Source organism: Scardinius erythrophthalmus (assembly GCF_964197995.2).
Source record: "Scardinius erythrophthalmus genome assembly, chromosome: 19".
Taxonomy (NCBI): domain Eukaryota; kingdom Metazoa; phylum Chordata; class Actinopteri; order Cypriniformes; family Leuciscidae; genus Scardinius; species Scardinius erythrophthalmus.
Window position 1 is genome coordinate 27414392 of NC_138239.1, and position 25135 is coordinate 27439526.

The following is a 25135-nucleotide window of genomic DNA, read 5'->3' on the forward strand; positions in this document are numbered from 1 at the left end:
ATAAAGCAAGTTGTATGGACTACTTGAAAGAAAATCATATGGCTTTGCAACAACATTAAAGTTCATAAACACATTGTGTATATTTGCACTGTTTGTGTATTGAATGCTGTGTGTTTTCTTCAGCTTGTAGTACATGTGATCCGCAGTAAGGCTTCCTGTCGCGTACGGCTGCACTATCGTGTCTGATCCACATAAATAATAAAGACCGCTGGTGTAATTCAGTTCCTCTGTTGTACCTGAACCCGACTCCCATAAGACGACTCTATTATCTCCTTCTGCACGTGTCTGTGTGTAACAGTAGAGCAGGGAGTTATGGGGAGGACACTCAAAATCAATAAAATGTCCAGTTCAGCGTCTACAGGGGGGGGGAAACATGTCAAGAGCGATGCAAATTCTGTTGGTACAGCTCAATTACTGAAGCGTATGTGGTTTCCTATACGGGAGGCCAATAGAAGCTGCTCGTGTTTCTTTTGATGTTGCTTTAATTCACTCGCTCCTGAGGCAGGGTAAATATTTCATAACCTTCTTCAAATATTGATAAAGCTTTTATTCATGGCTCATTTGCTTCATGTGAATTTTGAGAAATTTATTTTGGAACTTTTTTAAGGCACGCTGGAGCTCCTCGCTGATGTTCCCAGTACTAAGCTGGTGTCTTTTTCTTGGTGGGAAACCCGTAATTCATGCAAATTATCGGTAAATATTGTCCTACTTAGGGATTAAGTTCACTCGAGCAATCCATGCAGGAATGAAGCGCAAATGCTGCGGTGTGTCAATCTCCCAGTTCCTTCCAAAAAGCGCGGTGGTCACAAAGGGCCAGTCCCCAGCAGGAAGTGCATATGTATGGGCTAAGCCCAGGTGGAGGCTCATTGTCTGTTCCTTCGAAGATTTAAATTTAAATGCCCAGCTCTGCAGCTGCTCTCTCTCCCAGCATGCACTGGGCCCCTTCAGGGCACAAAAGCGTCCTTGGAGCTGCCAAACTGGCATGTAATCCTGCTGAAGGGGCTTTAGGTTACTGTACCCAGACAACTTTCTGCCTGTCTTTTTGCACCTTGATTTTGGGAGGCAGGGGCCGGATTCACGAAAATCTTCTTAAGAAAGATGCATTCTAAGAAGTTCGTAAGAACATTCTTGGGTGCAGTTCTTGAAAAGTTCTCATACTTTCTCTAACAATAAGCTCATAGTCGTACTGTCGCAACTGGCTTGATGGGAGTTTAGTTTTTTTAAATGTGTTGAGTGGTTTAAGTAGTTCTTTTTAAAAAGCCTGTCTCAAGATGGAGCAGTCTGTTGCATTCACTTGCGATAGTCAAATCGCAGGATGTGCTGTGTCAAGTAAAGGGATCATAGTTGATCTGTGATCCGTATGGACCAGGCACCGCGGTTCGAAACGCATGTGATTCTCTGATTAATTGCAAAGTAGTTGCATAGAGTGAAAGTTTATCTTTTGAAGTTTTATGTCCTGTAATTTTGTGATTTAAAAAAATTCAAGTGCAAGAAGACAATAGAATTTTGAACATGAACATGGCAACATGCACATACACGCAGAATTGAATATCCTCATAAACATTTGCTCTTAAAGTGACAGCAGCCTAATAAACCTGTTATTAGGCTTAATATTAATCAAACAACAGAAGATAAAGAGAAAATGATTTTTGGAGCTTTAACAAAGATTAATTCTATTTAATTTACAGTGAAGACTATGCAGTGCTATTTTACATTTGACTATTCAATTTCTGTACTTGAATACTGTTAGTACTGTTTTTTTTTCTACGCATATTCACTCCCCTACAAAATCACCCCAATCTTTCTAGAATGATTAATTATTTACAAATAGAGCTATTCAAATCATCTGGTGAAATTGTTTTCATATCGCAATAGATATAGCAGAAAGAAAAACTAAATATTGCCATGTCAGTTTTTTCCAATATTGTGAAGCTTTAGGGGTCGGAAGACCAAAATTCTTACTCAACAAACACACACCTGTTACCGCATTACATTAGTATTACTGCGCAACTGCCGTTTGTGATTCTGTGTTGCTACATGCGTTGCTTGGCAACCTCTTTGAAACTACATTGCTTGGCGGAGGAATAAATGTGTTATAACGTTATATTTTTTGTTGCTGGTGTTTATTTTATGAATAAAATAAATATTAAAATGAATATTTTTATGGAGTAGCCTAACCGTTTTGTAAAAGGTATACTCCGCTCCGGGTCGCGCCTAACAACGCCCCTGTTCTAAATCCACTGTAATCCACTTATTGCTTAATTTTATCAGCTGGTTCAGTGGCCAATTGTTTGGAGTTAGAAACATATAACTCGTCGTGCATATTTAGTAATTTTGCCTCAGATACAGGATTATACATTCGCTTTAACAAGCAGGTTGTTCATTACCACAGCAACCACTCGCGTGTCATGCTGAATGCGATTTTTGTGTCGCAAATCAAAACTATACATAAGAGACGGAAATATGCAGATAACTATACATTATTTAAGGTTATTTCTATTCGTAACGATATTGATATATGAACTGTTGTTGTCAAGTAAGCTTCATGCTCTCCCCGTTGCGAACCTGCACTCATCTAAACAGTAGCCTACGGGTGCTGCACTGCTCTTTACTGCTGCGCCTTTTCCCAAAAAAATATCACGACAACCCTTTAGAAAACGTGATTACTTTGTGGATCCTCTTGTTCTGCTTTCTCCATGTTTCTTTGACAAATATCAGTGTCCCAGTCTCACGCACATTGCACGTGAGTTAACCACGCCCACTTATGTCGCAGTATTTTCTACCGCGGTAACGATATACATCATACCGCCCAGCCTGCCTATTCTAAAGTAAATGCATCCTTTATATCTCTCTGTGTGTGTGTGTGTGTGTGTGTGTGACTGTGTGCAGATTACATGTGCACATTCCTAATAATTTGCTTTATTATATATGTGCTATGTTGTAATGCTTAATTAATGCAATTAATTACAATTAATGCAAACGACTTTTCTCCAGTGTTGTGACGTATTTCCCAGTGAAAAGGAATATTGAACAGAGGGCAGGGTTTTACTCTAGCGCTCCTCCTCTCCATCTCTCGCTCATCTCGGACTAACAGTTTGAGGGGAGTGGTTAAGCGTTTCCCAAACCAAGCCGTCAAACCTACGTCATCAGAGAAGGTCCTCCAATGCAGAGGGGAGGGGCATTTTCAGATTTTGATTAAAGATTACAAAGCCAAAAAAGTGTTTTGTGTGGATTGACTTGCATGGATGAATTGTTCACCACAAAACGATCAATTTAGGCAAACAAAGTAAATATGGTCATTTTTGATTTCATGTGGACTTTAAGGCAAGCTAGAGGTCCTAACTTAAAGAGTCTGATTTACGATGATTTTTAAGAAAACTCTTTGCAAGTTTTGTGTTTAGAATAATCTTAAGAAAAAGGATGAGAACATTCTTAAGAAATGTTTTGGAAATATTGTTAACTTTATATATGTTGGAAAATGAAAAAGATTTTCATTTTTAAGAATGTAGGCTATTGTGAATACGACCCTTTGTCAGTGTTTTCTTAATGAATCTGAAGTTTAGGATATTTTTCATTTTTGCAATGGTCGGCATGAAATGTTCTCAACCCCTTTTACTTCCATAATGTGACACATTTATTTATTGGGAAAAATGTGGGCTGGGACTTCACTTTATCCATCGGAAACTGATTGGATGTTGAAAATAAGAGGTCTTGATGACATCATCTAAAACGTCATCAACATTTTGTTTGAAAGTTGTTTCAAAAGCAGAGCAAGTTGTATTTTGATTCCACAGACAAACATCTGTGTTCAATGAATCACTCACCTTTTCAAAGTGAATTTTGAAGGTGTCAGTTTTGATTTCATGTTGTCTTCTGCCTGAGGAGTTTTCTTGCACTATTGCACTTCGACTTAAATCCTTATTCGTAAGCATAACACTTGCCAAAGGTCCAGGGGGGTTAATTTTCCTGCCAAACTGCTTCCAGAGCCAAGCTGTGTGTTTTTACGAGATCTGTCCTAAATTCCCAGGGCTCTTGGCATGAACTAACTCTCTGTTCTCCCTCCCCACCAGCCCTTCCACCCCATGGTGAACCTGCAGTGCTCTCCAGACCTCCGGCCGTTCCTGTGCGCCCTGTATGCCCCCGTGTGTATGGAGTACGGACGGGTGTCTTTGCCCTGCCGGAGCCTGTGTGACCATGCCAAGAGAGACTGCCAGAAGCTCATGGATATGTTTGGAGTCACCTGGCCGGAAGAGATGGACTGCAGCAGGTACCGATTCAACAGCTCGTGTTTTTTTAATAGAAAATGTAGATCATTTTTGAGAAAAGGAACGAAGTGTACTAAAACGGTGGCTTAACCAAACGCAGATGTTCCAGGGAAACCTTTAATCTCCAATGAAAAATAACTATTCTGATAAGGGAAAATATGCTCACAATTCAAACCAGCTTGAAATAAGTCTGCAACATATTTCAATTTAATGCTAGCAGATAGCAGCAGTAGAAAAAACAAATAACAGTGGTAATAAGGAAACACTTTGAAAGCTATGGAAGCTTGTTTCCGCCACAGAGTAAAAAATAAAAAAGGTAATTGCGACTTTTTATCTCACAATTGTCTTTTTTCCCTCACAATTGACCGTTCGCAAAGACCCGCCCCCCTTAGTTACTGTCGCTATGTCCGACAAGCTACGCCGTTCTCACGCCACACCATTCTCGAGGTCGGACATCCGGGACTTTTACTCCCACAATGCACTGCGCGCGCATAGCAACGCGGCCTTTTTTTACCCTTTTTAATTCAAGTTCAAATCCTCCCATGTTAATCTACTAACTCTCCTGACTGCTTTGTCGGACAAAATGGCGGATGGCGAAGTATGATTGGTCAGATCACCTGTCAATCAAGCTCCCTGCGAAGGGTCAATTGCGAGTTTACATCTCAGAATTGCATGTTTATATCTCGCAATTCTGACTTTATAACACGCAATTGGGAGATATAAAGTCACAATTGCGTGTTTATATCTCACAATTCTGAGAAAGATGTAAGAATGGCAAGATATAAACTCGCAATTGCGTGTTATAAAGTTAGAATTGCGAGATATAAACTTAATTTCTCTCAATTGTTAGTTTGTAAAACGCATTCTGACTTTATCTCGAAATTCTGACTTTATTTCTCGCAGTTGTGAGATAAAAAGTCGGAATTATCTTTATTCTACGTCAGGAACAAGCTTCCATAGAAAGCAGTAGTTTTGTGTATATATATATATATATCTTTGTCTGTTAACTGCAGGTTCCCGGACTGTGACGAGTCTTACCCTCGCGCTGTGGATCTGCTGGTGGATGAGGACCCCACTGACCAGTCGCCCATGTCGGTGCAGCGCGACTATGGTTTCTGGTGCCCCCGCGAGCTCAAAGTTGAACCCGAGCTCAGCTACACGTTTCTAGGTGTGCGCGACTGCTCCCCTCCCTGTCCCAACATGTATTTCCGGCGCGAAGAGCTCACCTTCGCCCGCTACTTCATTGGCGTCGTCTCCATCGTCTGCCTCTCCGCTACGCTCTTCACCTTCCTCACCTTCCTCATCGACGTCACACGCTTCCGCTACCCGGAGCGGCCCATTATCTTCTACGCCGTCTGCTACATGATGGTGTCGTTGGTGTTTTTCATAGGCTTCCTGTTGGAGGACCGCGTGGCGTGTAACACGGCCAATCCTGCCCAGTTTAAAACGTCCACAGTGACTCAAGGCTCGCACAACAAGGCCTGCACACTGCTTTTTATGGTGTTGTACTTCTTCACCATGGCAGGCAGTGTGTGGTGGGTCATTCTCACCATAACCTGGTTCTTGGCCGCCGTGCCCAAATGGGGCAGCGAAGCCATCGAGAAGAAGGCCTTGCTCTTCCACGCCAGCGCGTGGGGAATACCTGGCATGCTAACCATAACCCTGCTGGCTCTGAATAAAATCGAGGGCGATAACATCAGCGGCGTGTGTTTCGTGGGCCTGTACGACGTCCACACTCTCCGCTGGTTTGTGCTGGCGCCGCTGTGTCTGGATGTCCTGGTGGGAGTGTCGCTGCTGCTGGCCGGGATCGTGGCGCTCAACAGAGTCCGGATGGAAATTCCCCTGGAGAAGGAGAATCAGGACAAGCTGGTGAAGTTCATGATCCGGATCGGCGTGTTCTCCGTGCTGTATCTGGTGCCGCTGCTGACTGTGGTGGGGTGTTACCTGTACGAGCAGACGTACCGCTCAGTTTGGGAGATCACATGGGTGCAGGAGCACTGCAGAGAGTACCACATACCCTGCCCTTTCCAGGTAAATATCTGTCTGTCTATTTTAATGTTGTACTTTGACGTTTTGTAAATTACACACACCCATGCCAAAAACGTGAACTTTGAAGCGGTTAAAGGGATAGTTCACTTTGAAATAAAATTTTGGTATGTTTTAGCTTACCTCAAGGGCATCCAAGATGTAGGTGTCTTTTTTTCCGCAGTAGTTTCAATTTTTATATTTTTAGGCCAAACCGTTCTTGTCTGTCAGTCGTATAATGCAGGTCTATGGTCACTGTCTCAAAGAGCATGCACATAGTCCAAATTAAAACAATTATTTGGACATGAAACGAGCGGTTTGTGTGAGAAAACGAACAGTATTTATATCGTTGTTACCTCCTGAACACAGCCGCGTCCAAATGATCTGAGGGCGCGGGCGGGTATAGATATATACACTGGATGTCGCTTGGCTACGGTTTCGTTCCAATGAACTGCAGTAGCCAAGGCGACATCCAGTGTATATATCTATACCCGCCCGCGCCCTCAGATCATTTGGACGCGGCTGTGTTCAGGAGGTAACAACGATATAAATATTGTTCGTTTTCTCACACAAACCGCTCGTTTCGTGTCCAAATAATTGTTTTAATTTGGACTATGTGCATGCTCTTTGAGACAGTGACCATAGACCTGCATTATACGACTGACAGACAAGAACGGTTTGGCCTAAAAATATCAAAATTGAAACTACTGCGGAAAAAAAGACACCTACATCTTGGATGCCCTTGAGGTAAGCTAAAACATACCAAAATTTTATTTCAAAGTGAACTATCCCTTTAAGTTTATTTTAGACTTGTGTTTTTAATAAATAACTAGATAAGACAGTTTGGGGTGTGAGTGTGTGCAGTTAACGTTGTAGAACAAAACGTCAAAATATCGTCAAGTTATGTTCACCACAGGCTTTATTTTACTCATAAATTGAAAAACCCCATTATAAAACCCCATTGGAAAATCCTCAGGGAACCAGCAGCGAATTAGTCTCCCGTGTTCTGACGTCATTCCTGCACCAGAATTATTACTCTTCCCCCAGATAAATACATAATGGATATTTAATTGTTCATACTCATTTTCCTTATTTTTCCATTTATATCACCTTTGACCTAATCTAATGCTCACTTAAATTAATCCTTAAAAACATTAATAATTTAACACTATTAAATGTAATCTAGTAAATCTCAAAATTAATATCCATTTTTCACACTGTACATTTTATAATGTCATGATGCCTAGGCTATATTTGTGTTTTTCTATGCATATTTTGCATAAAAATAAAACCTGTAGCTCTAGTTTGCTTCTTTTTTTTAAAGATAAATACCTTAACCAAGTTTAGTGTTGTGTTCTTCCCTCATATTTATAAAAATCTAATATTTTGCTTGTATTTTGATGGTTTAATCAAACTTAAAGGGCCATTAAAACCAAACATCCCCTCCATACATCACTTTTGCCCACTGCTGTATTACTATAAGAGATATTGTCTTTTTACATTCAGAGTTGTGGCAACAATGCTTTGACTTTATAACAAAATGACTACTGGTTTTTCTGGAAAGTTTAGTCTTTAAGCCCTCAGATGGTGTTTTAGTGTTTCTAGCAACAAGGTATAGCCTATAAAACTGTCCTACTTGTGCAGAGAGGCTAAAGAGATTCAGAATATGTTCCTCCCACCTTTCCAATTATTTCTTCTCCCCTGATCGTAGCTATTATCCTCCTCTAAGTGTTACACCAGTATTTCTAGTTGCTTTCTTTAAGATAGAGACATCATAAGTGTTGGACTGATTTACTATACAACTGTTTGATTTGACTGACTGAATAAAGATGATTGTAATAATCGCAAGCTTCTGCAAGAGCCACATTTGTTGAGAATATCCATCGTAATGGTTCTTTTGTGTTGGGGGTTGAATGGATGGTGAGATACGATCCAGTGCAGTGATGCATGAGGCATTTTTATTACAGTGTAACCGTAGACGCTCGGCCTCTCCCTCCACACAATAATAAACGGATCCGAGCATCACGTGGTGTAGTAATTCTCTCCCCTCCCCTCCGGCATATATCTCTGTGTTCGCCATCACTGGCTCTCTCGCTGTGGCTTGGAAGAAGAATGCCTACATTCATCTCACACATTTAACCGTAGAGTACGTTTAGTTAGAGGCTCAACTAATGGAAGCCAGTTGGCACAGCAACAGTCCAGCATATGATTGGTTAGGACTAGGTGATGTACAGAAAAAAAAAATCTTGATTAGTTGTAAGGTTTTATTGAGATTATATGTATGTTTGTAATTACATATTATTTGTTGTCTTGATTTACTGAAAAATTTATATTTGCAAAATATGTTTTTTAAATAAAAGATTATTTAAAAATATATTTAAAAATTTAAAAAGGCTAAAATATATGTGTGTGTGTGTGTGTGTGTGTGTGTATATCTATACAATAAATAATTTAAAGGCTTAAAAATAATCAAGCATAAAAGATCAAGGCATGTTTTAAAATTATCGTTTAAAAAATATTTTATTAATTAGTTATAAGTAATGAAAATTAATTAATTAAAATAAAAATATTTCAAAATTATTTTAAAGTAAATATATTATTATTTAAATTAGTATTATTTATATTTATCATTTATATATTAAATATATTAAATTAAAGTAAAAATATGTATTTATTGTAAAGTAGTATTTACAAATAAATTTAGTTGTTGTAATTATTTGTTTTATATAAAACATAATTTACAAATATATTTAAAAAAGATCAAAAGGCTATAATTAATTATTTATATATGTGTGTGTATCTAAAAGAATGTAATTAGTTTATAGATATTTTCTATGTATATAAAAATCTAAAAGGCTAAAAAATAATCAAGCAAAAAATTAAGTTCAATGTACTTTTTCTACATTTTTTCAGGACAAGACCCAATATTCAATCATTTTTATTTATATGCATAATAATAAACATTTTGTACCAAATTCTGTACTTGTATTTGAACTAAATTAATAAAAACATGGACATATAATAATAAAAACATGGTCATAGGATTTTTTTTTTACTAAACTTATTAATAAAAAATGTATATGCTATATTTGTAATATTTTGATATTTTTAATGTTTTAATATTAACAGCGTTGTCTCATTTTTATCAGCAGTAAAATTATTTAATTTAATTTGTGCACTTGAGATATATATATATATATATATATATATATATATATATATATATATATATATTGCCTGTTGCCCAGCCCTGTGCAGATATACTTTTGCAGGATTACTTTTCAGATACTATACATCTCTTTTTTTTCCTTTCTTTCTTGCTTCTCTTGGCGTGTTTCATCATTGGGCTTGTTCTGCCTGTATTGTGCTCAGCCCCTGTAGCGCTGCGTCCCGTAGTGAAGGACAGTCAGACCCCCTCCCCGTCCCGCTGTGTTTAAAGGTGCTCAAGCCTGTCATTACCTCAGCCGCTCTAACAAAGACCACAGATACTGACTCACTAAAGCTCAGGGGCTGAGCAGGGCCGTGATTGGCTCTACATGAGACACGCTCTAGCTCAGTATGTGAGGTCTAACGCTCTGAATCTGATGACACGTGTGTTATTCGCTCATTAGGGAGGGTTCTCGAGTGTGTGGAAGTAATGCACTCGAAGGATTGAGGATGTGTGTGGAATTACGTCTTAGTTTATGCCAATTAAAGGAGAACTCCGGTCAATTTTAACATTGAGCTCATTTTTTTGTACATTTGGAGTGCTGTCAATACAGAGAACAACGACAAAAATCATTTGCACCCTGTTGACTTCAATGGGGCAAGTTTTAAACCTGCTTTTAGCCTCTTAACATCCTTGATGAATAACTCGGTGTAGGCAACACCGATTTTTGTCGTTGTTCTCTGTATTGACAGCACTCCAAATGTACAAAAAAATGAGCTTAATGTTAAAATTGACCGGAGTTCTCCTTTAAGTCTTGTACTAACGAATGTTTAGTCATTTTAAAAGTGTGCCACTGAGCAGAATTAAAGGGATAGTTGATCTAAAAATGAACATTCTGTCATCATTTACTCACTCTCAAGTTGAACACAAAATAATATATTCTGAAGAATGTCGGTAACCAAACAGTTGTGACTTCCATAGTATATTTTTTTCCTACTATGGAAGTCAATGGGGTCCATCAACTGTCTGGTTATTCATATTCTTCAAAATATATATTTTTTTGTGTTCAGAAAGAAATTCATACAGGTTTGGAACAACTTAAGGTTGAGTACATGATGACAGAATGTTCATTTTTGGGTGAACTATCCCTTTAATAAACTTGACAGACGGTCTTATCCTTCCTTTCTTGTAAATATATCTTGAAGGCAGCATACATCAGTATTTTCTATGAATATGTATCCTTGTATGACAACATGTGCTTTAAAGACGTAAAATGTCATCCCATGTAATCATCTGAATACACCCTCCAGAGTTTTTCCATATTCACTTCCTTTGCGGTTGCAGTTGGCGCTGTGTGTGTGTGTTGTGATGTGACACATGCATGAATGCAGCATCCAGGCGCTTTGACAGAGGAAGAGGAGGAGAACAGGCTGTTGTTGTGGCTTGTGCTCGCAGGATAAAGCAGGATTGTCCGTGAGCAGCGAGCTGTGCAGCCTGAAGGAGTGAACGGATACACGTTTAAACACACACTGGTACAGGAAGAAAGTGTGTCCATGCACACACTGCGAAGTCTTGAGAGCGAAGATGAAGCGGTTAGATGAGATGGCAGATCCGTAAATGACTCAAACTAATGGTGTAATGTTCCTGAAAGTGTTGTGGTAAAGGTATCAGAGACGGACTAATGTCTGAACATCTCTCTCTCTCTCTCTCTGTGTGTGTGTGTGTGTGTGTAGGTGGAGGAAACCAGCAGGCCTGACCTCGTCCTGTTCCTGATGAAGTACCTGATGGTGCTGGTGGTGGGCATCCCGTCGGTGTTCTGGGTGGGCAGTAAGAAGACCTGTTTCGAGTGGGCCGGCTTCTTCCACGGGCGTAGGCGTAAAGAGTGAGTTACCTTCCTCGTTCGGCTTTAGTTTACCGGAGAAACGACTCGGGAATTCATTTAAAACTAGACATGATCTAGTGGTGTATATATGCAAGAGGGTGTTGATGATGGACAGAGAACAATAAACAACTGTAATGCTTTAAATGGCATCAATAGTTTCATTCAGAAAGCTCTCTAAAGCAGGGGATTTCATGCCACTGACCCCCATTTCTAACATATAAACACAGCTAAACATTTTCATGAATAAAGAAGCATTAATACTGTGAAAATATATCAATATATGTGTGAAATATTATTTGGAAAATATATGAGTTTTTCCTTCTTTTTTTTTTGCTTTTATAAGTCTAAGTCATTCTACATTTTTAGATTTAAGAACTCAGAACGCTAATGTAATTATATAGGTATTTTTGATTTTATATGGACCTAAAATAAACTCGCCAAGCACCAAATGCAAGTAAAAATCGGTTTTGGTGAGTATATGAAACATGTCAATCGCATTGGTAAAATTTTAACAATGCAGTGTTGTGTGAGAACATGAATGTGAACAACACTCGTGACAGTTGACAAGTGCTGCATCCTCACGAAAGTTTAAGCCTTGGCAATTGAAATATTCAAAACGCGAAAGGGAACTTGTAACTTGCGCCCAGAAATCCACGTCTCAGTCCTGAATCGAGTCCCGTCTTCTTGCACTTGAATAGACATTGTCAAAATGCTGGTTTTGGGAAGTATCCTCGTAAAAACAGTTTTGTTTTAAGTGAATGTAAACAGTTGAGAAAGAAAACGCATGTGTTTCAGTATATTAGAGTCGTGCAGGTCTTAAAGTGACAGCAGCCTGATATTCCTGCTGTGTTTTCAATGTAAATCAAACAACAACAATCACTTCTCTGAAAACCATGTTATATAGAGATTTTATCTTTCTGTATGTAAATAATTTATTCTGCTTGTCTATCCTTTATCTCCGTTTAGTTTTTCTGTTTATTTGCCTATATTTGAACTGGTTTTAGCCTGTTGTTGCCATGAAGACAGCATAAAAGTCCATTTGTTTGTCCTGGTATCCAGCAGCGGCGCAGTGAATGAGAGCCGGCAGGTTCTGCAGGAGCCTGACTTTGCTCAGTCTCTGCTGCGTGACCCCAACACACCCGTCATCCGCAAGTCCCGCGGGACCTCCACTCAGGGCACGTCCACCCACGCCTCCTCCACACACCTGGCCATGCTGGACGACGTGCGGAGCAAAGCCAGCAGCGTCCACAGCAAGATCAGCAGCTACCATGACAGAGACGCCAGGTGAGCTCTGCAGCATCCCGGAGGAGCTATGATGATCCACTTGTGCTTATATATAGAGAGAGATATGCTAATATCAACTGCTTGTTTATATTGTCTCAGAACATAACTATATTATGACCCTGATCTTTATATAAAGTTGGATATCTATGTCCAACTTTATTCGTATTCATACAGTACATTCACCGTAAAGTGACAAATACCATAAAGCAAACAACTGCCTGATTTTTTTATTTCATAGCAAAGTCTATCTATATTATCTTTATAAAAAATTGGATAAGTACATCCAACTGTAATCGCATACATACAGTACTCATGTAGGGTGATACAGGATAGGAAATCTCAACTGCTTGATTGCTTGTATCATCGAAATATGTCAAATATATTATTGCCCAGCTCTAATCAGCTAAATCCAGCTATAAGCCATGAAGATGTTAAGATATTATAAACATGATTTTCTGTGAAGCTGCTTGGAAACAATGTGTATCAAACAATCTATCGTTAGTCTATATATACTTTAAATTAAGTTATGAGTTATGATAAAAAAAAACTCAAACATTGAATATATATATATATATATATATATATATATATATATATATATATATATATATATATATATATATATATAGTGTATATACACTGTATATATGTGTGTATATATATATATGATAGACCCCTTCAATGTTTGTAAACATCGAACGCCTAGGTTGGGTGCGCGCGCAGCATGGGGTCAGAAAATGGTGCGGCTAATAGACCGGCATATTGTGTCAAGGGTATGCACTGTCTTTGCCATCACAGGAACGGGAACAGAACCATAATAAACTTGTTTTAGCTAATGGCGATTGTCTGCCTGATACGAGTCCTGCACGGGTTCGGACGGGTGACCTGCAAATTTTGCTCAAACGAGTGAAAAATATCCAACTGTGTCGGGTCGGACACGGGGGAAATACGGGTCTAAACACGGGTTTAAAACTATCACATGCAAACGTAAAAATATATTCATATTTTTAGGAACACGTCTACAAAAATATGCCTGTATTTCAAGTTGATAAAATAATTTAAAATCCACATCAGTTTATTTGCCCACGCGCCACGCCCTCCCAGGATCTTTCACTTTTAAAATTTCATCACTGCGCGCGCGCGATCTGCTTGCAGTCGTCGAGATGGATGCTGAGGAGTTAAAGAGAAGAATAGCTAGTGGAGATTGTAAAGTTGTCGACAGTCATCAAAAATCAAGTCCAGTGTGTGGGAGAAATTTGGAGTTATCTGAAGAAAATTATTGTGAAATGCTTGCTGCATTTTCGTGTTGGATAGCCGTAAATGTGGATCTTCATCGCCAAGGAACCACGCAGATATGTGGTAACAAACCAAGCAGTTCTGTCGAACAGTACTTTTTCAAATTTAACACTGTTAAGTATGTGTATTTTTTTATATAATAAACGGGCAGACAGGGACAATGCTACGATCAAAGATGTTCGTGTTTCTAGTGTTATTGTGTTATTGACAGTTAACGTTATTGTGACAACAACGGTATAAGTTAGTTAAGCTGGTAAGTAAACAAATGTTTTCTGTAAACTGTAGACTGGTTTAATAGTTAGGTGAAGTTCGATATCTGGCATTAATTGTGACCTGTGTCATGCTAGCCTACTTAGCAGATAACGTTAGCAGTATCTATCTGAACCATAGACTGTAAAAAAAATAGATCTGAACAGATATCGTCTATTTTTTTTTTAAACGGATGAGATCCTGCAGGAATCCTGAAAAACTTGACTCCACAACTGGTGTGATTTTAACAGTCCACGACGCAACAAGTAGGCATTTTTTTCTTGACGAGAAATTCTCTGGTTAACACACAATTCAATGGGATGGAATTAACTTTCTGACCCCGACATGCGCACTGCGAACTTAGAATTTTCCTGTGACGTCAACCGTGAAGGGGTCTATATGTGTGTATATATATATGTGTATATGTATGTATATGTATGTATATGTGTGTGTATGTGTACATGTATGTATATATATGTATGTATGTATATATATATATATATATATATATATATATATATATATATATATATATATGTGTGTGTGTGTGTGTGTGTGTGTGTGTGTGTGTGTGTATATATATATACTGTATATATGTATGTATATATTTATTTTTTTCCCATCTTTTTCTATTTTTCTCTTTTTTCCTGAACCTTTCCTTGGGTCCCCTCGATCCCGAGTTTGAAACCTCTGATCTCATGCAAGTGTATCAGTTGAGCTTCCTCTAAGAGTTTAATATAGTTGTGCGTGTGCAGACATGTTGAAGATGCGCGTTCAAAGAAGCCTGAACTTAATTAACCTGCCGATTTTCCTTCTGAACACAGGTTCACCCCCTCCAGCCACAGAGGCACGGAGGAACGCCCGGCGTACGGGAGCATGCCACGACTCAACGAGCAGCTGTCCCATCACGGAAGCCTTCACCGCCTCGACAGCCAACCCAGACACGGCAGCATGCGGGACCTGAGCGACGCTCCGGCCACTAGCGTAACGCACGGATCCAGTGTGAACCGCGTGGCGGAGGAGGACGGGGCAAGTGCGTAACCCAGAGACCTGTCCTCAGATTTGAGCCTCCAACTGAAACGAGAGGCGTATATCTGTCGGCGCGGGAGAGTCCCTTGTCCTGTAGGAGCCTGGGAAGCCGTTGACGGACAGACATGTGCTTTGGCAGCAGCAGGGAAATCCGAAACTTGATGCATGCGTGTTGACAGGCCCGTCCTCGGGATCTGGCCCATCGGCGGCGCACCTGAGTAACAAGATATGTTTTCTTTGATACTGTGAAGTTCTGTTGGATGAAGTTTACTGCATGTTTCGCAGGACCGGCCGCAGCTGTCCGAGGGGACATTTCCCATTACATCCATCGCACTGAACCCTGTTTAAAGAGTTAATGGATCATCGACGCTCCAAGACTGATGATATCAGGTTTCAGACCCTTGACAGTTCAAAGAGAGGGAGTATCAGTGGTTTTGTGCCTCTGGCGAGCTGTGTTTGGTTGAGAAGGATCGCATGGAGAAACGACGTACCGGAATCCTCACCAACACCTGATGTGCTTTGTCCCAGCCGCTCTACCTCATCACACTTGATATCGCTTCACTCGTCACATTACGCAGTTAAAATGGATCGAAAACGGCGAGCTGTTTCTCCCGACCGTGTGTACAAGCGTCTTAGGCTTTGTAAATGGTGCTTCTTTCTGATGTTGCTTCATGAATATTTCAGCAGGCCATTCCACTAAGGCTGGTTGAAATGCACATGTTTTATGGAACATAAAAATGTGTTCTTGAATTTCCATGACGTTAAACTGTAGGCCGTTTCGCGACACGCTTTAAAAGTGAAGTTCTGAGTGTTTTTGTTTACGTGTTGGATGAGATTACAGTGGTACACGGTGCCTAAACGTGACTTTGGACCGAGCTTTGTAAAAGCCGCTATTACTGCTTCTGCTGTAGCTTTGCCTTCGGTTTCCCGATCACATTTGATCTTCACGCTCCGTTCGTCTGTCCACTTTACTAATGAGGAACAATACAGCACTTTAACCGCGGCTATCTGTTGAATGTGTAGAGACAGTAAATCCACTCATAGCGTCGTTCAAGATTCCAAATAAAGCTTTTGTAAAAAAATTGTTTTGTAGTTCCCCATTTTATTGAAATAGTCAGATAATGAGCTTTCCATGTGAAAAGTGGTGTCCAAACCAATACAAATAACAGTATTCCACCTTAAATACATTTGTGCAAAAAAAAGAAAAGAAATAGGAAAAAGGTCTACATTGCAGTATGGGGTAATTCATTTTCACATCCCAACCATTCACGCCACACAGGTCAATAAAATACAATAAAAATAAAACAGAACAATCCAGCCGTACAGTTCTTAAAACAAGTGATTACACCTATGACATGCAAATCTGTACATAGTCTTACAAAAGTCAAAATCAAGAAGAAACTATATGATATGAATTAGCAATTCACTTACAAGGCAAACAAAATCCTCACGTGAAATGCATGCGAATGTGTCTTAAAAATCTGCAGCCGTCTCCTCTCGTTCTAGTCCGCTCTACCTACGTTGACCAGTTCACACCGATCTAAGAAAACTAAGGCACCTCCCGCTCTAATATTGATCTATTCATTGCTAAGTAACAGTCCTAAATATCAAACGGCCGATAAATCTGGATGTGTCATTTCTACAATCTTAATCCTCCATCACGCACACATATAATCATTGGTTCTGACATACCTGAGATCATTTCAAACAGGTTTCCTGTTCATGTTAATACCATAACCCTGGCAAATTGTTTCTAACCCGTTATAGCCTTTTTAGAGAAAAACTAAAAAACAACCTGTATTCTGAATATTAGTTTCTGTTTAGAAATGAACATGATCGTGGAATAGAGCGAATGCATAACTAAGGTCCCGAGCAATACCACAGAGTGAGCGCTTGAATTAAAAATACAACATGTGCCGAGTTTGCTGGACTGGTCCACAGTGAAGGTTTCAACAGTGCTTGCATATAATGGAACATACAAAATGCTGGCAATAGTAGAATTAATAAAACCACAGGTACATATGCACAAACTTTCACTATTTCTGTACTAGGGTGTGCTTCAATACTGAAAGCTCGTTCGTTTTTTCAGCAAACAAAAGCTCACTCAAAAAATGAAGCTGTCCTATATGATTTTTAGCATTATATTGAGAAACTGTGAACTGCAATGTGTGCAGTTCTGTGACGTCAGCAATCTTAACGTCAGACATTGACAATGCAAGTGTGTGTATATATATATATATACATACATATATAATTCTGTATTCTTGCATTGCGTGGAAAAGAACTGCGTCAACATTCTACATAACGTCACTTTCCCAGAAGTTCAATCAAAGCTTTAGAACAACATGCGGGCGAGTGAATGATATACATTTTTATATTCGAGTGAGCTTTTCCAAGGAACAACCTGGAATATTTGGGAATTCTGAACAGCGTACAGATGTACAATCATCTGCAAAATTAGTTTGAAAGGAATGGCTGAAATCCTTTTCTCAATTTAGCAAAAGCGAGCAGTAGTGGATGTGAACACGTCACACATGCCCATTAGTGTGTGGAACCGGACTGATGAGGTTCTGTCCGAGTCGTAATGGCTTGGCTCTCTAATCTGAGCTATTTTGAGGTTCAGGGATGTTTGACAGATCACCACAGCAGCTTTACTGTCATTATGAGCTGCAGGAAGTGTTAGAGGCAAAGCGTCGAAGCCCTTTCAATGCTTTCTCCATGTCACACAAACATGAAATGCTCTGGTACAGCTTACACTACATGTTATATTCACATGTACACTTTAGGCAAAATTTGGTTCTCGCGAGTAAAAAAAAAAAAAAACCCTCAAACACTGAAAATAAACACATTAATAAAAGAATAAAACCTCTTTGGAAACAGCATTATTGCTTCTGTAACAGAAGCGTGAAGCACAGATGAACAAGGCTGCAGTGAATCGGTTACATTCAGCACAACAGATTATGATCGCGTATGATTGTGTGTGTTTTGAGAGTTTATGTGTTGAGTTCTCTTAACGCTGGATCTTGCACGCAATGCAACAACATTCATGAAACAAAAGCAGTTCTTAGAAAACGTTCATACATCAGTTTTGTTAAATGTTTTCAATTCAAAAGAACCTTGCATTCAATGCAGCAATGGTTTTATGAAGTGGCCTTGTGAGTGTTTAATGCGACAGTTTACACATGAATTCACTGCACACTTGTGAATCTCGCATTCAACTCAATTTGTGCATGACTGTCTACACGAATGATTTCACTGCAAGCTTGTTAATGTTATATTCCATGGATAAAATACACATAAGAATGGCTTAGCGAACGATTTGCACAAAAATATTGTTCTCCTTGTGTTTCATGAATGAGGCCCAATACTTTTTTTGTAGTGTTCCCTCGCAAATCTTGTCATCTCGACAATGGAATTAGTGGAATTACGAAAAACTAGCGTATCTTGACAAAATAATGCTTCGATTTACATAAAAAGAACTGACGCGGAAAATAAAAAGGAAAGACGACTCTCTCGAAGCCAATTCACACTTATTTAACAACAGAATAGTGTTATGATTTCATTATATATTATACTCTACTTAAACTCTATTTACATTATTGAACTCAGAATCTATGTTGAACTCTGACCTCTGAAGGTCGGCATGGCACTGGAGGGTAGAGGCTGAGTTATACAGTAGTGCCACAGCTGGGGGCGCTCTATCTATCGGGGCTTGTTTTACACTGATTGGAATGCCAGGAACAGTTTTCCGTGTTAGTGTTATGTGTTTTAAAGTAACATCCCACCCTGTCCATTAAGACTTTTGAATGCATGTTTTTTTCCCTTGCGTTAGATGAGGCACACTTGACAACAAACACTGATAAATTCACGTTAAAGCTGTGTGTTTGTCTTTTTGGCCCCCCCTCCACACCTGTGGCGGTGAGAGATGAGCTACTCTCAGTGGACTGTTCCCCATCCAACAGAGGAACAGAGACTGGTGATGGGTCCACTCAAAAGGGATGTAAGGTGCAGGGTAATGTGCGTGCCAAACAATCACATGTGTAATGCATATGCACACAAACACACACCTGGCCCCAGCGGGTGTTTGGGAATATGACGTATAAGGAGTGGGCTCTTGGTCTTGGTTAAATGCGTGACTGAGCTCATGTCTCCCAGCCCAGGTGCTGGCCGCGCTCCAGAGACTGAGTCTTGCCCTTGTGCGGGGGTGAAGGGCTCGGTGGGCTGCTCAGATTGGAGCTGTTGGAGGCCGTGGAGTGACGGGGCGAATCTGAATCCTAAAAGTAGGACACAGACACAGAGATGATGAATAAACAGACTAAAAATACAGCAAGGATGCATTACATAAAAATAAAATAAAAAATTCTTCAGCAAGGATGCAATAAATTGATCATAAATGACAGTAAATACATTTATAATGTTACATTAATGTTAATAATGTTCTTAAGCAGCAAATCATCATATTAGATTGATTTCTGAAGGATCATGTGACACTGAAGACTGGAGTAAATTCAGCTTTGCAACTGAATAAATTACATTTTAAAATATATTTAAAGGTACACTATGTAATGTTTTTTGTTCAAAACATTAAAATAATAAATACATCATTAATCCTTCTTCCAAAATGTGTTGGTCTGTAAACCTGTTACAATTATTTTATATATTAGTTTCTTCCGGGAAATTAACTACATACGTCACTTGCCTGTGAGTGTCTTGTCATATGCGTAAATAGAGAAAAGCTGCTCTGCTACTTTGACGTGTGTATGGTGTGGGAGTGGCGTAGGTCAGTTGTTACAACGAGAGTGAAAGGTTGACATTAGGGCTGTCACTTTTATTCGATATTCGAATATGCATTCGAACATGGCGTGAAATATCCGAAATCGAACTATAAATACACTATCCGGTTTTTAAAGTGCCATGTTTTGCGCATTTTTTACAGTCTATGATTAGACCGTTTGCTTTTTATTTTATTGTTTGTCATCTCATCCAGTAGCGGCTGCTCTAAACGTATTGTAGCGTAGGCCCGTGACCAAATCAAGCGAATAATAGCCAATAGCCAGCTTGTTTTGAAAATGGAAGATAACGACAAGACGCGATGTAATTCCTGCCTATTACACACATACACGCACACACACACACACACACACACACACACACACACACACACACACACACACGAGCCACAGAAAAGACGCGTGTCAGTATCGAGTTCTCTTTCAGGCTTGAACAAACCACAACACACAAATTATGCCAAATGTCAGTTTTGTCGAGTGTCCTCATAAGAGCAGTCTTAAATTATTTAAATAAAGTCTTACATGAACGTAGAGATTTGTGAGAAAATGGGATCAGATCGCGTCTCTGTCAGCAGCGGCTGGTCTTAAAGGTGCAGTGTGTGATTTTTAGCGGCATCTAGTGGTGAGATTTGTGAATTGCAAGTGGTCAATAACTCGCGGCCTTTCCTTCAAATTGCAATGAATGAGAAGCTACGGTGGCCGATGTAGGATAGAGTAGCAAGTCAAGCAATGAGGTTTCTCTATATTATATTTTATATTAAATTATATTTACTTAATTATTCAGTAAAACCACATGTTATTGCGATTGTTATTTTTACTTGTTTATCATTGTGTTAGTCTTTTATTCACTGACTTTACCAGCTTGTTTCCATGCTTGTTAGTATAAGATAAGAGCATCAAAGCAGCAGGTAAGGGGAAATAGCTAACGTTACGATGTCCGAGGCGTTGTTCAGACAGCATGTTTTTCTCCACATTTGCAGAGTCAGGGACAACCTGAGTATTCTGCTGCGTCTTTTTCTGATGCTTCTCATTCAAGTAGTGCTGTTTGTTCGCTGTCGGCTACGGTAGAAACATGACGTCACAATATGTCGACGTTCATAGAGGGGGGTGGCCGCGGTTATGTAGATATAAATGTCTCATTCTAAGGTAATAAAAACATAACGGTTCATTAAGTGAGGTCTTTATACACCACTGAAAACATAGTTATGGATCTTATATGGCATTTCTGTCAATAGATCCTCAGAAATATCACACATTGCACCTTTAAAGTGTCATTAATGTTAATCAAAGAATAAAGGTAAGAGTAGATTACTCACTCAGACCTGGCACCAAGAGGATCCTTATACTGGTAGCCTAATCATGAATGCACTCCGCTATCTTTTAACACATCTCCGGCGAACGGCTTTTTCACGCAAGAAAAACTCTTCATGAAGCGCAGTGAAATTCAGCGACCATGTGGCGTTTCCTGATGGATCGAGTTTGTTCGTTAACTTCATTTTACTCGTAGATATTCGAATATATTCAAATACATTGCTTGATATTTGATATTCGTTCGAATTAGATTTTTCTCAAAAGTGACAGCCCCTAGTTGACATGGAGCAGATAAATCTCCAACCTCCAGTGAATCAGAGATAGAGGAGCTTCTGCTGGCAAAAAGAGAACGAGACAGAGCTCGTAATAAAACAAGAATCAACATTGGCTTGGCTTTTCAGAGACGGTGAGAACCGAGGGATTTGAAATGTTGTAAAAGTGATGCGAAGATGGCGTTTTTACTCAGCTGGTGAGTAAGGTATTTTCTTGAACAGATAAATTGTCATATATAGCTCTCTAACAGAGTTCATTGTAAAGCATTATCTATTGTGAAGGCTCATTTCATTATGGCTGTTGTAAAGCTGTGCTGGAATATATTTTCAAGGAAGCACTGCATCTATTAATGTTTATAGCTACAGTGACATCTTTAGCCAGACCGCTGAACTGGTTATATCTCTTAAGACTAATAGTTTATGAGCAGTAGAATAACCATATTCATCCACACAGTCACACAGAGCTGAAGCACAACCAAAACAATGTTCTTCTGCAAAATGCATGCAGTTATGTTTTTTAACCGCTAGAGGGTCAAAGGTTACAGTGTACACTCTAAGGCAAATTAACAGCTGACCATTTTAACCCATCTCCAATGCTCAAGGACAAATGCTGTAACTACTGTATAAATATATAAATGTTAGAACTAGAGAACAAATTGCATATCGAAACTGTTGACACTTTGCACAACATTTACTCAAAATTCACTGAAAAGACCTGAAAATATTTGTTGTCCATTTACTCGGCTGTTGGTAGATTTTGGGTCTGATGTAAATCTTCATCTGCCATGCAGAAACATGTATTGGCTGATGTAATCGTTTAAAAATAGACAAACATCAGCCGATTAAAGAGTTTATCACTAGCTAGAACAACCACGACAACAACTCCTCCTCTAACACAATATAAGTGGATGTATAAAAGGTGCTATGCAACACATTAATGCTAGCAAACGCTGTATACTTCCACCACCTACACAGATCAAACACGCTTTCAATGTGGAGACAGCTCAACTATCCCATTTCTCCATATGAGGTAGGAGCTACAGGGTTCAGGGTCATGTGTGTTACCTTTATCTTACTAAGCAGGGTCCTTAAAGCCCTTTTCAGATCAGGGGTCTTCTCTCCCGGACACTAAAGAGTCACACACAGCACCCACACATCATTATACAGTCGATGTGCACAAAGTCAAACGTGGAGCCGAGGCGCAAACTGTGCGTGTGCAGGTGGAGTGTTAGCAGGTCAACACCTCAATCTGTGGATATGGTGCCACTTCACACACTCAACACATGCATCTAGCGTGAGAAAGAGAGGATGGAGACCCTCCAAACACATTTTGGTAAGTGAAATGCAAAAAATGCCTGTATATTGGTTTTTAGGGATTATATAACACACTTCTAGTGCTCTCTATTGAGTTTTAGCTGTGATCAGCATTGCACAAAAACCTCCAGGAGTGAAACTTTTACCTGTTCTGATCAGTCTGGAGGTCGAATCAACATGTTAAATCAACATTCACAAGAAGAACACACCATTAAGGGGCAAATACCCCTTTACAACTGAAATCCCATCAGTCTTGTCATTCAGAAGACACCGAAACATTTCCACATGACTATCTCAGCAGGGTTGCAGAAAATCTATATTTTATCCATAAATAACCTTATTTTTAGCAATAAAAACCTTTAAATTCTTTTTTAATTTTAGTTTTTTTGAAAAAATTATTATTTGCTTGCTGTTTTTTTCCCTTTAAATGCCAAAGTTAAAATTAATATGTAAAATACTTTTAGAAACCAAGGCATCTGGAAAAGAAGCCACTGACCTCTCTGTCAAACTGGGAGAGAGGGGCGTCACTCCCGCAGTCCACGCCCCCTCCGGATGAGAGCGAGCCTTCAGAGGGTGATGTCATCTGACGTTTGGTGGAACCGTAGTTGCCAACCGAAAAGTCCCGTCTCATTGCGCTGCCATTCTGAGCGGTGGAGCCTGGGATATGGGACACAGCCATAAACAGATCCTTAAGACATTCGCCGTGGCCCTATTCACCTACTTCTACTATGCCCTTAAAGTATGAACTGTTTTTGTGAAGAAAAAGTACACACTTTTGAGTGTAGGCAAGCTTTGGGACATCTTCATCATAATTGTATCTTTAACGGACAGCTCTGTCGCTTAGTTACACGCATACTGTCAGCGTTTAAACTGCCCTGTCAATCATCCTGTACCAGTTAAAATCCTCCACCGTTTCGGAGAGAAATGTAGTAGCACGTTGATCTGCCAGTCGTGGGTCTTTCATGTGGAGAACTCTCCTTGAGTGTTTGCATAATTATGCATTTAAAAGTTAATGACTGAATATATCTTTATAAATGTTCACAATCCTGTTACAAATTAAACATAATGTGGATAACATTGAAAAAATATATTTTCGTCAAGTTAGATACTGATTATTAATAACTCAAACCCTTTATTTAAACCTCTCTACTTAACTGTTGTCTCGCACAGCCGCCATGTTTGTAGTTTTTATTTTATTTTTATTCATGTTTGTAGTTCTAATCGAATCCTCATCCAACAATCAATGGGTTGTGGGCAATATTAGCTGTTGTATTAGCTGCACGGATCTTCACTCTTGATTCTAGATTCTAACTGGGAAAAGTAAACCATCCGGGTATCTTTGGAATACTCATTTCAGCATACTACGATTTGGGACTAATTCTTATTTCGAATACTATTTACGACGGATAGTTTGCGAATTGGGAAGCAGTCATCGACTCATTTACCATGAGAACCTGAAAGTTCAAATTACACTATGTCTGACGCAACATCAATTGAAGATGAAGTTTAAAAACTCAAAAGAAGATCCGAAAGTTCAAAAAGAGAAATTGAAAAAAGAAGAAAAGATAATTCAAACATTCAAAAAACGTTCAAATTTTCAAGACAGTTTGAACGTTCAAAAGACAATGTGAAAAATTCAAAGTACAGTTTGATAATTCAAAAGACAGTTTTACAGTTTATAAGAGAGTTTGAAAGTTCACAAGGAAGTTTGAGATATATATATATATATATATATATATATGCCAAAAAATGTTTTATGGATATTTCCTATTATATTATATTATATACTTTATTCTTATATTATCATATTATATGATTTTCTACCAATAATTGAAACTAGCAATAGTTTCTTGAGTCACTCTTATCCATATATATGAACATATTTCAGTACTCACGTGTACCGAGACCACTGCTGGCGCTCATAGATCGGCCCGGTTCAGGCCTGGCCTTGCTGATGGAGGGGATGCTGACGGATGCTCCCAGGACACCACGACTCTCCTGAGCGCGCACATTCTGAACACCCCAAACACACAGTGGGCAGAGAAAAACATTATTATTAAAAAGCTAAAAATACACCAATGTCACTGTAAATTATCTAAAATTATAAAGCAAGGGGAAAATTAAATCATTTTCTCACTTAAGTTTTTCAATAATATTTATAAAACCAACAGTATACACAATATTTTGTCATTTAACAAAACCCATTAAATGTACACTTAAATTTGTGGTTTTTAATCCATGTCTGTTGAGGTCATACCTGCTTTTAATCC

General features: G+C 39.1%; 2 protein-coding genes across 12 annotated transcripts in view; one reads left to right on the top strand and one right to left on the bottom strand.

Moving 5' to 3' along the window:
* fzd3b (frizzled class receptor 3b) overlaps positions 1-16372 on the top strand; it is a 36879-nt gene extending 20507 nt beyond the window's left edge. The window contains exons 3-7 of the mRNA XM_081347517.1: positions 4071-4267; positions 5279-6296; positions 11172-11320; positions 12380-12604; positions 14974-16372. Of these exons, the coding sequence (XP_081203643.1) occupies positions 4071-4267; positions 5279-6296; positions 11172-11320; positions 12380-12604; positions 14974-15190 (1806 nt within the window). The 3' untranslated portion in view covers positions 15191-16372. The remainder of the gene's footprint in view (positions 1-4070; positions 4268-5278; positions 6297-11171; positions 11321-12379; positions 12605-14973) is intronic.
* Positions 16268-25135, bottom strand: part of cdc42bpaa (CDC42 binding protein kinase alpha (DMPK-like) a) — an 88026-nt gene continuing 79158 nt past the window's right edge. For all 11 annotated transcript variants that reach the window (XM_081347505.1, XM_081347506.1, XM_081347512.1 and 8 more), the window contains 3 exons: positions 24761-24878; positions 23362-23522; positions 16268-19452 (listed from right to left, as the gene is read on the bottom strand). In XM_081347505.1, the coding sequence (XP_081203631.1) occupies positions 19321-19452; positions 23362-23522; positions 24761-24878 (411 nt within the window). In that variant the 3' untranslated portion in view covers positions 16268-19320. The remainder of the gene's footprint in view (positions 19453-23361; positions 23523-24760; positions 24879-25135) is intronic.